This window comes from Pantherophis guttatus, chromosome 3 (genome assembly GCF_059756535.1).
Source record: "Pantherophis guttatus breed Tessera chromosome 3, ASM5975653v1, whole genome shotgun sequence".
In the NCBI taxonomy this organism is placed as follows: domain Eukaryota; kingdom Metazoa; phylum Chordata; class Lepidosauria; order Squamata; family Colubridae; genus Pantherophis; species Pantherophis guttatus.
The window spans coordinates 54,558,769-54,576,223 of NC_142065.1; the positions used below are offsets into that span (position 1 = coordinate 54,558,769).

Here is a 17,455-nt window from a genome sequence, read left to right on the forward strand (position 1 = left end):
CTCTAACTTGACTCAAACTATGTTATTACAATGGCCTCAAATGTCTAAATACTCATTTATTCTTGAATAAGACATAATTTAAGAACTATTGAAGGTTTTTATATTGATGTTATCTCTTCCTAATAGCTATGCAAAAGAAGGAACCTCTAATTCCTTTTCCATTATTGAAATTGACATATCAAATCAACTCATCACCAACAATTCAAGGTTGACTAAGCCTTCCATCCTTCCATGGTAGGTAAAATGAGGACCTGGATTGTGGGGGCAATAAAATGACTTTGTATAAAAAAGAACACCGCTTGGTGGGAGGGGCAAAAGCCCTACTAAGCAGGTATATACAAAAGTATGACGACTATTGCTTAACGCATTGTAAGCCGCTCTGAGTCTCCGGAGAAGGGCGGCATATAAATCGAACCAATAAATAAACAATAAATAAATATTGTATAAAGAATAATTGCTGCATAGGCTACTTGTATTATTATCTATATAGAAATAATTGATAAAAAGATGGGGAAAAAAAGGCCTAATAATATTCAGAATTATTCTAGACTCTTGCAGCAAAAACAATGGATCGATATAAGCCTCCTACTGAGCCTATGCATCCACTATCTTTCACCAAGAGAAAAGACACCGACACACACACACACACTCCTTTTCGCCACATCTTAATTTGGACATTTTTGTCCGCGTTCTTGGTTTTTTTGCCTTGTTAAAAGTATTTCTGGACCTGGACGTCGAGCACTTGGTTGGCTCTTTTTTTTTTTTTTTTTTTGGTAGGGCGAAACAAAAGGACCTCGAGGTTTCCCGACAGCAGCGGAGGAGCGCCAAGTTCCGCCAGGAGGCGCTGCAGAGCCTCGGCGCCCGGCCCTTTGCGTTACGGCCTCTCGCGCCCGAAGCCTTAGCGCGCGAGTGGGCGATCCCGCGGGTGCGTGCTGACGCAGGTGCTGGCCTGGCCCCGCCCCTTGCCGGAGCGCGGCGGCTGCAGACTCGGCGATCGTGGAAGGAGGTCGCGGAGCCCGTGCAAGGGAAGCCGGCTGCAAGGCACGTCCCACCCACCCACCCCAGTCCGCTTCTTCGGCCTGGGCGATCGGCGGCCCCTTTCCTGCCCCCTTTCCTCCAGCATGTCTTCCGTGCCAGACGCTGCCGCAGGGGACGAGCTGAAGCAAGCCAAGGAGATGGAGGACGCGGAGAAATACTCCTTCATGTCCACGGTCACCAAGGCGCCCAAGAAGGTGCGGGCCGCCGGGGGACAAGCAGCAAACTCGGGGGGGGGGGAAGGGGCGCTCGGGGAGGGGGTGTCTCCCGGGGGTGGGGTGGGGTCGGAATCGGATTCGACTCGGGCCCGGAAAGGAGAAGTGAAGTGCCGGCCGGGACTGGCGTCCCCTGAAAGTCATGCCCTTTCAATGGGGGAAACTCCTTCCTCTTGACCTCCTGGGATGGGGCTGGGGGCGTGCGGCTGGCTTAGCCCTCTGCACATGCCCCGAGGAGCTCTTCCCCCTTTGGATTTGTCCCTCAAGGGGGGGCTGGCTGGGAATCAGACCCGGCCCCGAAAACAGATCCCGCGAGGCGGAAAGGGAAAAGGGAGGGGGGGTGGCAGGCACCAATCGAGAAGAGGGAAAGGAAAGGAAAAGGAAAAAAAAAAAAAACCCTCCACGAAGGAGAAAGAGGACGGGACTCTGGAGCTGGGCAGGCGGTGGCTCAGGTTGTGGGAGCTTTGGACTCTTTGCAAACTGCTGAAAGCGCCCCGGGGTGTTCAGTCTTTTCAGGCCCAGGCGGGACTAGGTACCGCAGCTGTATTAAGGCATTTCTCCTCCTCCTTTCCCACCCTGTGGAAAACCCTGCTGTTAGGCAGGATACTAAATTGGAACTTGGTGCCTGGGGTATGATACTGCCCGCACCACTATCACACTTCTGCCTAGAAGCAATGTGGGGCCGGGATCCACACGGACTGTCCTCTAACAAGATTAAACGTTTAACTTCCCCATATTCAGACAGTACTACAGTTCTGAAGTTTGGAGACATCCTTTGTGACAATGTGTCTTTCATAGTTTGGGTGCTGTTCCAGGCTGCATCTTTGTATCATAAACCCCAAGTATGTTCCTGTTACATCATTGCAGGGTTCCCCCCTCCCTTCCCTTCTATCATGTCCTATTCTATGAGATGGCCTGGATAAAATCCCTGCAGTTTTCTTGGCAAGGTTTTCCAGAAGGGGTTTGCCATTGCCTCTTTCCCAGAGCTGAGAGAAAGTGACTAGCCCAAGGTCACCTAACTGGCTTTTGTGTCTAGGGCGGAACTAGAATTCATGATTCCAGTTTCTAGCCTGCTGCCTTAACCACAAACTAATAGTGCAGGATTAATGCACACGTTCTTCTATTCTTTGTAGAGCCTATCTCTTCCTTAAATGTGCTGGTCCAGAGCTGTCCATTAAAAATTGCACACATATTCTTTGCACAACTTAAATGGAACTTAATTTGTACTCCTGTTTGCTTTAGACATTTTTTAAAAACTCACCTTCTCTTTGCAGCAATTGCTTTTAGCAAAGCTGCCCTTGTCACCTCTTCAATAATGCACAATTAAGTTCTCCATTTAGAATTGCTTGGGAATTCTGTCTGAGCTGAACATTGAGTCCTCTCTAGATCCTTAGTGCATGACTGAATTTATATTTGAATAGAGCACAGAGCAAAAACTTCAGAGGCAGCAGACGGGACAGAGACAGTTGAACTTATTAAGATTGTTTCATTTACTTTATTTGGAAAGTTTTGTTTGCCTCTTACAAATACTAGTGATCCCTTTGTGAGCTTTCAGGTAGTAAATTCAATAGGTTGACAGTGACTAAAGGAGTTACATCAAAAGGTGCTTTAATGCTCTGTGAACCAGAATGTAAAACTAAATCAATAAATCTTCCTAAAACCTTAAATATTGAAAAAAATTGAGATATTTTTCCTTCAACATTGTCAAATTAGGTTCTTAAGGATTAGGATTTATGCTATAGATATCTGTTGTTTCTGTGAACTATATCTGTAAACAAACAAATTTAATTCACATTTCCAAGATATGAGAAATGTATTTATCTTTACATTCTGCACTTATCTAAATTTTGCAGTACAACTTGCCACTCAAAACTGGAATAATGTACAAGAATATTTGAAAAAGTTTCATCTAAAGATGTAATTTCTTTTTTAAAAGCATGATTATGTTGACATTTAATGGAATGATCTTATGATTGAAAATTGAATGTTTTAATGTCCATAGTATCTATGTTTCATTAAAATTTAAAAGTGCTTGCATACAGAGCATTTATTTAACTAATAATTGGCTTGCTTTGGTCTGACCATTTTGAACCTTATATCACCAAAATGTTTCTTGTAACCTTAGGATGAAAAGTCGTGGTTCTGATTTTACAAACAAAACTTTCTCATGCTTGAGGCTTTTCCTATGCAAAACTAGAATTTTAAAACTAGCGGAATCCCATAATACCTTTATTTCCAAAAACTACATTTAGTGTTTGATATGTAATGTGCAAAGAGATATCTGGACCACATCCCTGAGAGTTCAGATTATGGAGAAAGCATATAATCCAATCTTGTGCTGACATCTGTCTCAAAAAAAAAAATAATGGAGCATAGGGAATGCTGTCAGCGTAAATACTTCTTGCTTGCATATGTTTTATGTTGTAGCTATACTGATAAATTTTCTTACATTATCTTTTCACATACTTACCAGACAGTAAACCCTTTTGAAACCAGTATGATTTATTTACTATAGGATGCAGTTGTAGAAGAGGCCCCTAACTCCAATTTCTTGCCAATAGCTGGAAAGGATTTTTTTAAAAGTCCTCCCTGGGCCACTGTTTCCTAGTTCGTGACATCAGGAATTGTTGCTTTCAGAATTTAATGGTGCAGCAGGAGAAAGTTTTCAGTGTTGCAATTTCTAGTCAGAGGTTCAGAATGCTTTCTCCAACTTCAGAGGGATGAATCTTACTGATTTCTGTAGCTACAGGTTTGTATAAAAACTAATGTTCATAACTTTTGGTAACTAAACAAACCTTTCAGAAAGTTCAAGGCCACTTCAGCAGTTAGAAATCTACCTAAGCTAGTTTAGTTCAGTGGACTAAGATTTTCTTGGTATATTGCAGTAATAGATGAGCCCTTATGTAAACTGTGATACTTGATCATTTTTTTTTTGTAATTATGGGTCTTGCTTCTTAAATTCATCATATCACTTGGACCTTTTGGCACATGAAGTATACACGATGTCTATTGGTCATATCTTTTCCTAGATTTCTGCATTTCAAATTAACAGATTCCTGTTTAGCTCATCTATCGATTGCATAGTATATATTTGTTAGAAGCTAGAAACTATATTTCTAGTTTTCCAAATTGACCAGGTTTATTTCATACATAATTACATGCATACATACTTATCGTGTTTCTCCAGAGACCTGGTCTTATTTTTGGGGGGCCCTAAAATAAGCACCAGGTCTTATTTTTGGGAGATGTCTTACCCGCTTACCTTAGGACCACCGCAGCCAGGCCTCCCATGCCCAGACAACTGTTGCTCCTCTCATGCCCCGACACCTGCTGCCTGACTTCTGTGGCCACTCGCAGCCAGACGCCGTGTGGTTCATTGCGCTGGGGCCGCCTCTTGCAGCAGGAGGCTGAGTGCTGTGTTGCACCATTGCGCGCACAGGCAGCAGCAGTGGCATGACGCAGCATGTGCCCTCCTGCCACAAGTGGCGGCACCAGCACAATGCAGCACACGGCCTCCTGCAGCAAGTGGCATCGGAGCAACATGCCATGCGGCCTCCTGCCACAAGCGGTGGCATCAACACGATGAGCCATGCAGCCTTCCATGAGCAGCGGACCAGTGCAATGTGCCATGTGGTGTCTGGCCACAAGTGGCTGCAAGCACCTGCAGAAGAAATTGGGCAGCTGCGTGACAGGTGTCAGGGTGCAGGAGGCCTAGTTGCAGCGATCCTAAAGTAAGTGGATGCGGGGTATGTGGGGCAGCTCCACCCTCCCACCCCCACCCTAGCTTGATTTTTACACATGCATCTTGCTCCACCTTATGCAACCAGATGGTGGGACAGAATGGGCAGTGTCTTAGCTAGGGTTTATTTTTGGAGTAGGGGTTATATTAGGCACACACATAAAAATCAAGCTAGGGTTTATTTTTAGGATAGGTCTTTTCGGGGAAATACGGTATACATACATGGTTTTTAACACAAAGTATTATTCTGTTGTAAGATTTTTTTCAGAAAATATACACTATGGCGATTATATTTCGTGATCAGAAATGCTTTCTATGAGAACTGAAAATACAATTGTATTTTAGTTATGTATTTATTTGATGGACTTATATCTCACTTGTCCTTCAAGAGTTTAAAATATTGTACATCGCACTCCTTCCCTTCTCACCTTGTCAGGTAGGTTATGCTGAAAATAAACTGACTTACCCAAAGTTATTCAGTGGTTTTGAACAAGCTTTTTTACATTCAGCCCAATACTATAACCACTACACTATACCTGTCAATTTTATTTAGAATCTTCATTGTTCGGTACATAGTGGGAATTTAATATCCATGAAATATAAGAATGTCATTAATTTTTATGCTTTTAAAGGATTCTGATGAAATCCCCAAATAGGAGTAACTTTGACATGCAATTAATTTCAGAATGCTATAAGTGAAACTCATGCCTAAAATAAAAAAAATGGCAGGCCTTTCTGTAGCTCTGGATAGTTAAAGGACATGCATACCTGTAAGAGATTACTAATGGTGCATTTCTTAGATAAATGTTTCTCAGTCATATTACTAATGGTATGCAGAATAGACCAAGTTGGGCAAAAAAAAAATATATATTTTCTAAATTTGGAAAGAGTTCCTTAGAGAAAGCAGAGAGCAGAAAAGAAGGGAGGCCTAATGGATCCTACTTAATGTACAATGAGACAAAGGTTCTAAGTATCTTGGCAAAACGAGATACCTCAGAGGATTGAGTTTAGGAGCCAAATAAAATAAGATTTTGCACCAATTAGTTCTCTCATTATTTGGCTGTAGTGTTTTGGTTAGTGCTTAGGGTAAAGTAGTTTCTCCAGTGATACATACTGCTGCAGTCCTAGTTAGACTTCATTATTTTACAGCAGGATTGTAATCAGTATTATGCATTTTTAAGTTATTAAAATTTTTAACTGATAACTATAATGGCAAATGGATACAAACATACAAGAGAAATGGGTCTATTCTACCTTAGTAGAACCCAGGTTCTTTGATAGATTGATGGGAATTCAGCTAAAACACTGGGAAACATGTCATCAGCAATTTGCAGTTCTACTTGGCTGGTATCCCAGCCACCTTTGCACTGGCTGGTACCAGTAATTTCCAGTTTTTCTGATTATGGAGTCAGTGCCTCTACTGTGCTTGGAATCAGCTCATGCTTCCCACAGTCTTTTGTTTCTTAATAGAATCTTCCGTTCACCTGAAGGGATGAAAAAATAATCAGAGCAAAAGAGATTCTGCTGGCGAAGCAGTAATTCTCTATAACCACTCTATTGTCTGATGGCACGAAGAGGAAGTTAACAATTAGTTAACCTTTATTATTACCATGGTTTCAGTTTATAGTTTAACTTTCTACCTTATCCACAATGTTAATTATGATTTTGAGCCAAATTCTTGCCAAGAATGGCTTAGAACAGAGGTTCCCAAACTTTGCAGTACTATGACCCCTTAAAATAATTACTTAATCTGTATGTTCCCATCATATATAAAATGAACAATTTCATTGGATTGGGGATGAGCAAGAATGAAATACATCAGTTCAAGAAATATTTCTTTTATATTATTGCAATTTACTGTATAGGACCTTGATGGTGAACCTATGGAACATGTGCCTGAAGCGCCACATGGAGCCATGTCACCTGGCACGCGTGATGTTGCCTGTTCCTCTTCCGGATTTCTGGCGCACATGCGCATGCGATGATCAGCTGGCCTTCGTGTGTGCAGCAGTGCCAGTAACCGGAAGACCTGGTGTTCCGTTTTCTGGTGTGAGCATGCATGCTGGCCAGCTGATTAGCGAATGCACATGTGCGGCAGTAACCGGAAGACTTGCATGCGCGCCGGAAGCCAGAAGTACATTATCCAGCATGCGCATGCCCCCTGGGCAGCTCCTCTTCCTGGTTGTGGCCCTAACGAGCAAAGTGCTCCTTTTTCGGCACTCAGTGCCAAAAAGGTTCGCCATCATTGGTATAAGATCTTCTTGAGCCATTTAACCATTGTTTTGCCAAAAATAGCACACAGGCTTTAGGTCATGTCAATGAAGGCTAAATGATGCTCTAAGTACTAGTGTGAAAATTACCATAGAATCTACTGGTAGAGTCATAATCCTCAGTTTTTCTCTTACCACTCAAAAAGTGTTTTCCATTTTGAAAAGCTAAACATTTAAAACTACAGAAAAAATACTGAACTTCACTTACTTAAAAGAGCAGATATGTTTTGAATTAAATATTCCTGTTACAATAAAAATATTATGTAATATGATGATTCTTAGAGTATTCTTACAAAAGTCATAAATGTTAAAAAGCTTTTTAACATTTATGGCTTTTGTAAGAATACTGTAAGAACCAATCATCATATTACATAATATTTTTACCGTAACAGAGATATATGGCATATTTAATTCAAAACACATCTGTTCTTTTAAGAGTAAGTATATGGAGAATCATGGCCATTAGTTGCAAGATGGTTGAGGAGGAGAAATATAATTTCCTTTATCTTGGATAGACACAAAAGAGATAGAGGCAGTAGGAACGCTGCAGAATACTTTGCCACAGAATTACAGCCTGACCGAATTTTATGTTTAAGGAACTAGGCCCTTTCTACTGGGAATATATTACAAATATGATTTATCCTAGGAACAATTTCCTTTTATTAATAACTTTATTAAAAATTTCAAATAACAAAATATAAACTAGCAAACTAATAATTGAAGTAGGAAAAAGCAAGTAGTGCAGAGTGAAAAAAGAAACAAAGCCAAAAGTGCAGAAAGAAAAAAATAAAGAAAGAAATTACTTCCAACTTTATTTTACAGCAGATATTATAAATTTTACTTTAAGTTTACCACATGCACCCAGTTTTCTGCTACCCAAGCATCAGATCCATATGTCATAATTTCATTTTTTTTCTGTTCATGAAAAGTCCAAAAGAAGTTTCCAGTCAGCATTAAAATTAATCAGTGTCTTTTCTCTGATGGAATCTGTCAATTTTGCCATTCCAGCCAGCTCCATTACTTTCACCATCCATTCTTCCATAATAAACAATGTCAGTTTTTTCACCGTTACGTATATAAAAGCCTTGCTGCTGTGGCATGTGTAGAAAGTTTCATATTTTTTCTCCAACTATTCATAGGCAGGAACAATTTTTGATTAAAAATAATGCCTAGCCTTTTGTGACATGTCAGAATTAAATTTATTTAAAAATTATTTAAAAGCCATTAAATACCACAACTTCCCTGAGTTACCCTTTGGTAAGATGAGTGGCCAATACATTTTTACTTTTTAAATGTAAAATAAAGTACAAACAGAGAAATTTTCTAAAGAAAATATATGAAAAGCATTAGCTATCAGATCCTGCAAGTGCAGTGGTGTTAAGGAAAATTCCTTTGGAAGGAAAAAAAAGCTGTGTGTGTTGGAATGAATTTCTTGTAAATAAGAAAATAATAGCATAATAATCTGTTGCGTAACTACACAACATGCTACTTGAATTCTAAACCTTAAGTTGCAGATTTGTACTTTGTTCAGATTGTAGGGGAAAGAGTAACTTTCTATTGATTAAATCTAGTCAGCCATTTTAATTCACAAAAGATACTTGAAAAATACGAAGAGGCAACAAAATGTGCCTCAACTTCTTTATGGCAATGGAAACTCTGAAACTTATTATTACTCTTTGCTCTCTGGCCTATCAAATGTAGCTCCCTTTCCTGACCTCTCTCCATAATTATTACCATAAAAGCAATAGTCTGCTTTTCTTTCAGTTTTGTTTTAGTAATGTGTGATGGCATCAGAAAATTCTGCTGAAGCTTTTGATGTGTTTGTGATGCCAAGGAGAATGTTAATGCCATGGTTCAGGTTTGTCTCAGTACAATACAGTGCAAACTGATGAGAAAAGATCATTCAGGGTGAACTCTAACAAATAGGGGCACCAAGGAAGCAGACTGTAGCCATATATAAGGCAATATTTAATTGGTTAACTGAATTTAATCTGTGTAGAATGTACTAGACACATTTATCTCAGATCCTTTGTAAAATGCTGCTGTGATTTTTTTTTCCTCCTAGCTAATTAACCTTAATGCAGGAATGTATTCTTGTAAGACCCAAAAAAGATTGCATTATAATTGAAACAATTGTCCCTTAAAACAGTTTCCTTGGATTGCAATGGGTGCCGCAGGGCTTCCTTCTTCTGCAAAACAAATAAGATTTCTGCAAAACAAATAAGATTTTACCTTCTTTAATAAATTTAGTAATGAGAGAGGCTAACAATTTCTCAATATGGTTCTTTTTTATGGTACCCTTTTGCAAAAGCTAATCATAGAAACTACTGAGTCGGACATGTTTGGCTCTTTTATTTCCTATAAGAAAAATGTAGTTTCTTCCTGTGACCTCTTATAAAGTATTTTGGTTTAATCTATTTGATTGTTTGTATTACTTCCCTCTTCCTATTACAATTGTCAAAAGCTCTTGGCACCAGTATTAAAACCTGCTTTAATACATAATGCTATTTTTTTGAATTCCTATAAAAGAATCCATGTACAGCTAGGGGCAATGGTTAGCCAACTTTGACTGATCTCAGAAAATGGCCAATACTTGAAAGGGAGACAATCAGAAAATCAGTGGCAAACTTCAAATGCTTTGGAGTTTATGAGAATATAAATATTAGTATTTGAACCTAACATCTTAAAGCAGCCACATGTTTTTCCAAGGATCATACTGTAAAGCACTTTTGGAAGACATGGAATATCTTTCTCATGAGAAGCACCGATTTCTTTTGCATGCCAAGTAAAACACCTAATATTGCTGCCAAGAAAACCCAATGTAAAGTCACCAGGTGTTGACCCTGGCAAGAAAAATATTTTAGCTTGAAAGAATGAATACGACTACAAGCACTTATTTGGATAGCATATTTGCTTCTTCATCTACATATTAATGTAGATGTATCTAGGCTCAGTCTTTTTCACTACAGTATTCCATCAAGCATCATTTTAAAAGATTGGGCATTCAGATCTATTATATTTTTCACTGTTCTCTTAGTTTTGTTGACACACAACATATCTATAATTATTTATTTCAGTCATTTCATTTCATTCATGCTTCCCTTTCAGTCCTCTTACATTTTAAGTTACAGTCTTCCATATACCACCATCATTACCAAATAGGCCCATATTATTGATCTCAATATTTTTATTATGATTTTAAAAACTCTTACAAAAGGCAGATTTCCTTTGGCCTAGTTAAAGTCCTGGCCCTTATAGTACTGTCACTGTGAGCTAGTTGAACTATAATATGTGCTCTGATCAATACTGTGTCCTTGGTAACAGGCTTACTGCTGTGCAGACTCTATTCACTTAAAGCTTGTAGTAGAAAAAAATAGCTGGCCCAGGATCTGGACTGGAAATGTGATGATGTATGCAGAGAATCTTGTGGGTGAGACAGATGCAGAGTGCTCCAACATTACATGTAAGTTTCCCAAAGTTACCATTAACACTTGAAAAGGAAGGGTTGTAGGTTTGGAAAGCAGGCATCTTGTTGAAAAATGGATTAATGGGAAATTGGGGGTGGTGGGGTTTCTACTTGTGATTTTTTTTTTTACAACTTTCAGCTGTATTGTAATGTTTACATTGAAATATTTACTTTCAATTACTTTCCCCATCATAACCAGACAAGATATCTCACAATTTCATGCAGTTTTTGTTCAGCTCTATAAGGATAGTATTACCATGGACTGTTGTGAGCACTAGGTCACAACATATTGTCTGTGCCTGGATTCAGTGACACAACAAACTATTACTATCCTCTGCCTCATGAGACTACTTCCACTTTGTGCCTCTTTCTGAAGTTATACGAAATGAAGATTATATTTGGTAATGAAGATCAGTAGCAATAGCAGTAACATTTAGACTTATATACCCTTTCACAGTGCTTTACAGCCCTCTCCAAGCAGTTTACACAGTCAGCTTATTTCCCCCAAAAGTCTGGGTCTTCATTTTACCAACCTCAGAAGGATGGAAAGAAGGCTGAGTCAACCTTGAGCTGGCAAGACTCGAATTGCTGAACTGCAGTCAATCAGCAGAAGTACTGCATTCTAACCATTAAGTAATTAAAAACACCCTTTCAACCTGTACAAGAATAACTTAATTTTTCTTTCAGGCATAGGTTTATAGAAATATATATGTGGTATGGAAAATCATTTTTGAAATTGGAAAAGCGTGTACGAAATAATGCATGTGGATCATTTGTGTTCTTATGTTTATCCAATCTCTATTACCTCTCCCACTGTGCCACAAAAGAGAAGGCTGGCACTGGAATTAATTATGTCTAATTGACGATTAATAATTTCTTTATTTTATTGACAGTTGCTATACATTCTATTTCTAGGTATACCTGTACAAGCATTGCAATACACAATTGACTGTTCTTTCATTTACTTAGTCTTCTGACAAAAAGATAAAAGTATTATCTACAGCAGTGAAGTGAAGATTATTGGGCACCTACAGATTATTTCTACTGATCAGTAAAAATATAATGCTTCTGAATGCCTGTAGAATTTCCAGATAACTAATAATAGCAGGTCATTCAGTTTGGTATAGTGGTTTAAGGGACCAAGCTAGAAACCAGGAGACGGTAAGTTTTATTTCTGCCTTAGACACAAAACCAGCTGGGTACTTTGGCCTGGTAACTCTTTCTCAGCCCTAAGAAAAGGTTTAAACAATTTCTGCAGATTTTGCCAAAAAACAAAAACAAAACCTGCATGGACTTGTTCAGATAGTTACAAGGAGTCAGGAATGACATGAAGGCCCAAAATAGACCTAAATTCTTTGAAAATCTTTTTGAAAATTAATCATCATTTTTATTTTGCTTATAATGATTTCTCCATCACATTATTGATGAGTTGTGAGCTGCCTGTCAGTAATTGGTGGAACTGAAGTTTATGGGGTTAAGTCCGGGAGTATTTGAAGCCATCCATTCTTTGACTAGTCAAACAACAGATATAACTTGCTTATTGAATTAATCCATATTTTATATTTTCTTACTAAACTGAATCATGGTCTGGTCCATAACGACTTGCTAAGCCACAAAAGAATTCTAAATAAGATGAAAAACCATTTACCACTTATATATGGTTAAATTTGTTGCAAGACTCCATTTTCTCTCTGCTCCTTTTTCTTCAAAACCTAGTTTACCTGCTATATAATTTCCTTTCTGAGCATTTGTCCAAATCAGATTTTTCTACTCAGTAGTCTTAAATGTATTCACTGAAGACAATTGTAGGATATTTAGGCATATTTGTGTTCCATTAGTATTCTGACACTGTATAAACACTCTTCAACTTCCTCCATCTTGGTTTTAGGAATCTCTAGAACAGTCAGATCAGAACAAACAATAGCTTTGCAAAATATTGCCATTATTTTATCAAAACAACTCATTTCATAATTCTGCTTAAGCTTAAATATGCTGAAAGACTGCATTCTCCCTTATGAGGCTATCCAGTTTTTAAAATCTTAGAAAATGCCATTTTCTCTTGGTAAGTGCAGTGGAGTTACATTTGGCTAAATAAGAGCATGTTCTGCCAGTTCTGGAATTTCATGCCAAGGCACCAGTGGCCTCACCAGTCCCACTATTAATGCCAAAATGGGAACCCTCCGGGACTCATTCTGCTAGACCAAGATGTCACCCAGGGCCATCTTCTGCAGATAGAAGCAGTAGAATTGTAATATTGTATCCTGAACACCTTCCATTCAGAGTGGTCGAAAGGTAACCATGGGAAGTCAAGAAGAATCAAAAGGAATTGCATTCTCACTTCATCGCTCCTTGTCTAGGATCCATTCAGGCATCCAAATCTTACCCAATAACATAAGGCCTGAATCCAGATTGAAATGTTTAATAATTTATGAGGCTTTTTTGCTACTTTTTTTCTGCCAGTTGCTATAGAAGCTGGCTTAGCTTTTTTCTGAACAAAGAAAGGAAGAAAGAAAAAATAATGTTCTTGAGTAGCAAGTTCCTGAATGACAGGAGCCCTTCTTCCTCAGTTCTTAGGGACAAGAGACCTTTAGGCCTACAATTGAGAAATTTAATAAAAGAAAAAGAAGCCAACAAGTTCTCACTTCAAGATGACCCATCTAGATCGGAGAAGTCAGAAAGAGGGTTTTCCTTCTTTTTTCTGGGCTAAGGGAAGGGGAAAGAATTAAGTAGAACCTTTCTTTTAGGCTAATTAATTTCAGCTAATGAGAAATAAGGTATCTCGGGTTATCCTAAAACAAAGGTTTTACTATAAGAGATAGGATTTTGTGATGATAGCAGGTTCTGTCTTCTGATAAAACTTAATTTTGGAATTCTAAATTACGCCAATGACTCAGTATTTCATTGAAATCTAGCATCAGACAAATAAGATAAATATGGAAATTGTATCTGTATACAATTGTATACATACAGTATATACAGTAGAACTAGCTTCTAACCTATCTACCAATTCAGAACTTTCCAGTGAGAATGGTTTTAATTCAGTTGCAAATCAGCTGGTTTCCTCAGCAGTTCTTGAAGGCAGATTTCAAAATATTCTCTATAATTTATGCCTTTGTCCATGAGGAGCAAATGTAAATGTAAGAATCCCTCATTATTTCTTTTGCTGTCCTGTTTGCAAGGTTCTGTGAGTAATGCTAGCATCTAACTTGCACTATGTATTGGTCAGATTGTTACAAAATCATTTTTCTTTGTTAACTATATTTTTCTTGGGGCTACAGCCTGGTTTGCAGCTGTTCCTAGGGAGAAATTTGTGCTGATGTTTGCAAACACAATCACTTACAAGCATATGTTAGTACCTGGTTCTTAGTTTGTTATAGCCTGTGCTATACAAATAAAATTCACTATTATTGGGAGTGATATCTGTGCTATCTACATTTATATAGTAAAACTAAGATAATTGTACTTCTTTGACTTAAATAGGAAGGTTAAAATCAGCTTAGATATTACTTGACTACTTTTGTGGCTCTTAGGAAATGTCTATAGATTTGTTAGTGTTGCCATCCTACAGAGAAGAGGTTGGAAGCACTACAAGAAGAGAGTTCACCAGAAGTACAGCCATCCATGTTCCTGCATCAGATATGTGATGCCTGAATATTATTAATGAAAGGTTTTCGTTTGCAAAGGTTGACTGGGCCTTCCCTTTCAACTTGCAGGTTATCTTTAAATCAGCTTGGGGGAAGAGGTGGTTGCTAACAATAGATTGAAATATCCATAACTTCAAATTTGGAACTTACCAAGTTCTGTAGATTTAAGAACATGGAACAATTCATTGAAATAAAACACATTTTTATTGGTGTTCGTTTGTTTCATGATAGTGTTCTCCTATATGAGTATCATTGATTTGATGAAGAAGATCGATATTTGAGGGAAAGGACTTCGGTCAGGTTGTATTGCAGGAACAATATGGTTTGTACATTCCTTTAAGAACAAATGCCACCACATTGTCTATATTTAAAAGGATTTTAAAAAGCAAGGTTCATTTCTCTAGATTCTTTCCTACTTCCATTGTGTACCTCTTCGACAAGAAGGACAAACTGTTCATGAAGGAGGTATCTTTCAGCTCTTATTCTATTAATGTTATAAAACCAACTTATGCTTCAATATATAAGAAGCTCCTTCAGTGTGATTCTTTCAAGAATTAACTTTTACGTTGCTGATGTGTCTGTCAATGAGCTATTATTATTCATCAGTTTTTTTTATTAAATTTAATCTATTCATCTGTATCTGGCTTTCTAGCACTTTTTTCACAAATACATTAACTTGTTATGGATATTTTCCATTTTAAAAACAATTGCTTTAAACAGCTATCTGGTTGTTACTGTGTTTCCCCAAAAATAAACCCTGTCTTATATTTTTTTGAACCCTGAAATAAACGCTTGGCTTTATTGCCATGCACTCAAAAGCTCAATTGGGTTTATCATCAGGGGATGTCTTATTTTGGGGAAAAGAGGGTATGTAAGACCCCTGGGCAGTTTCTATCTGTGCATCAGTAAAATTAGCATTAGTATGTACATTTTGATGGGGGCCAAAGATTTGATATAGTGAAAAGTAAGATGGTCTGGTTTCCCTTTTAACTCTTACAGTGCAAACATAAAGTCAACAGTGATTGTCTTCTCCAGTACAGCATATGTCAAAATTGACAAATTAAGGTTTACCTGAGATTGTACTGTCACAGAAAACTCCTCTTCTTCCTATCTGCTATTCAAGCATTGCCCATTTCTGAAATTATTTTGCTTATATCTTTGCCACACTGGTAAACCTCATAAAATATAATCCTAGATTTTGTTTTCTAGGATCATATCTCTTGCTGCTTAAGAATCATTTGTATTGTAAGAACTGTAACCTTTCCCTTTGTATGTAGTCTTTGGATATAGATATAGTTAATGAATTTATGTATGTATGTATGTATGTAATTATGTATATGTGTGTATGCGAATTACAAGTGCAATCTACCTTTGTCCAGCAAAATTTCTATAATTATAATTAGAATGGACTCTTAGAATGGACAAATCTAATTATATATAATCCTTTTCCTTCTACTTTTTTTTATTATACAAATTGTATACTATTGCCATTACTAGGGAGTAATTTGATAATAGCAAAGAGAAGAGAGAGACTAAACCCACTGCCTATGCAAATTTTAAAACAGAGCTTAAAATGGCTGGTTTCCAAAACATAAGCTCAGATTTTAGTAGAGAAAAATTCAAGCTAATCTGCCTGTCATTCCCATTTTTATCATATTGAATACTGTACCTTCTAGTTTCTACTTGATTGGGAAACTATCGTGTATTTGTATGGTTTACAGAAGCAGAACTGATGTAAAGATCACTCTGCATTTTGCTAAGTATGATAAAGAAAATCCATTTACAAGCTTTGGCAGAAGTGGTAACATAATGAAATAATGACTACTTAAGCAGTTTGATTACTACTATTATGCAGCTTTAAATTTGTAGCACTAGAATTTCATGCTATACTTTCTGGATTTGGAAATGTTCTTCCTTTGTTTTAAAAATTGTAATAGTTTTAGTCTGAGTTCTGAAGTTTGAACTACTGACATCAGTTGCGTAAAACAATAAAATGGGGAGGAGGTGTATGTGTGTGGTGGGGGGGAGATGTGTAAGTCTAAGTCTAATTCTCTTGAAATATAAAAAAGGAAAGGATTGTATCAGAACACATATGCTATAAGGAGAGAGAAAAACAGGTCATATTAGAAAAATCTAAAATATTAAATTTCTATAGCAGTGTGGTAACAGACAATGATATTATTCCTTCAGCATCATTGTACTACCATTGCTAGTTGTAGTGCCTGATGCTTCTTGAGAAAGAAGAAGAAATAATTTGGCTAAGTCTTTGCCACCTTGTAAATATATATTTATTACCCCTGAATGAGAAGAATGTCTCTCTGTCTGACTGTCTGTCTGACTGACTGATTGATTGATTGACTATCACACACATATTCCAATCTCATTTATAAAACTATTATCATCTTCAGTGCTAGCATATGACATGGTTAATCAATTACCTCTGTTATTTTTCTGCATTTCCAGACAGCCTTTTTGAACCCAAATTCTCCAGGTATGTTAAATAACAGTCCCCAGTATTCCCCAGTCAGCTGAGCAGGACTGTCCTGTCCTGTCCTGTATTGTACTCTCCAAATTGATATATATTGCCCCTTACATGTTACATTCATTCTTACACAAACTTACATGAAGAGGGTCAACCTATTTCCAAAGCTTCTGAAGGGAGAACAAGAAGCAATGAATGGAAACTCATCAAGGAGAGATTGATATTTGAATTTCTCCTATAGATAAGGAGAAATTTTCTGACAAAACAATCAGAAGTTCAGATGTTGTTGATGCTCCATCATTGGAGATTTTTAAGAAGAGATTGGACAAACATTTGTCTCAAAACGCATAGGGTCTCCTGCTTGAGCAGAGGGTTAAACTAGAACTTCCAACTCTGTTGTTCTGCTATAGTTCTGCTCCCACATCTTGGTTTATTTTTTCCAGGTTAGTATTTCTTCCTATCCTTTTATTACAGGTAGATGTTTATACACTTGCATTTCATAACACGATTGAGGAACAAAAGGATTTGTTGTTTTATTATGTTCTTTAATGGTCTTTATCTTATTTTCTGATTCTAAGCAAAGGGGTCAGTTAGTGTAATTTAT

At 37.6% G+C, this 17,455-nt stretch overlaps 1 protein-coding gene and 1 long non-coding RNA gene across 2 annotated transcripts in view; one reads left to right on the plus strand and one right to left on the minus strand.

The window, feature by feature from the left end:
* The first annotated feature begins 849 nt into the window (after positions 1-849).
* The window catches only part of AHCYL1 (adenosylhomocysteinase like 1), a 43,379-nt gene continuing 26,773 nt past the window's right edge, over positions 850-17,455 (plus strand). The window contains exon 1 of the mRNA XM_034414787.3: positions 850-1,232. Coding sequence (XP_034270678.1) covers positions 1,122-1,232 — 111 coding nt within the window. The 5' untranslated portion in view covers positions 850-1,121. The remainder of the gene's footprint in view (positions 1,233-17,455) is intronic.
* LOC117664057 (uncharacterized) overlaps positions 5,329-17,455 on the minus strand; it is a 43,170-nt gene continuing 31,043 nt past the window's right edge. Inside the window, exon 3 of the long non-coding RNA XR_015733068.1 lies at positions 5,329-6,473. This is a non-coding gene — a long non-coding RNA (uncharacterized LOC117664057). The remainder of the gene's footprint in view (positions 6,474-17,455) is intronic.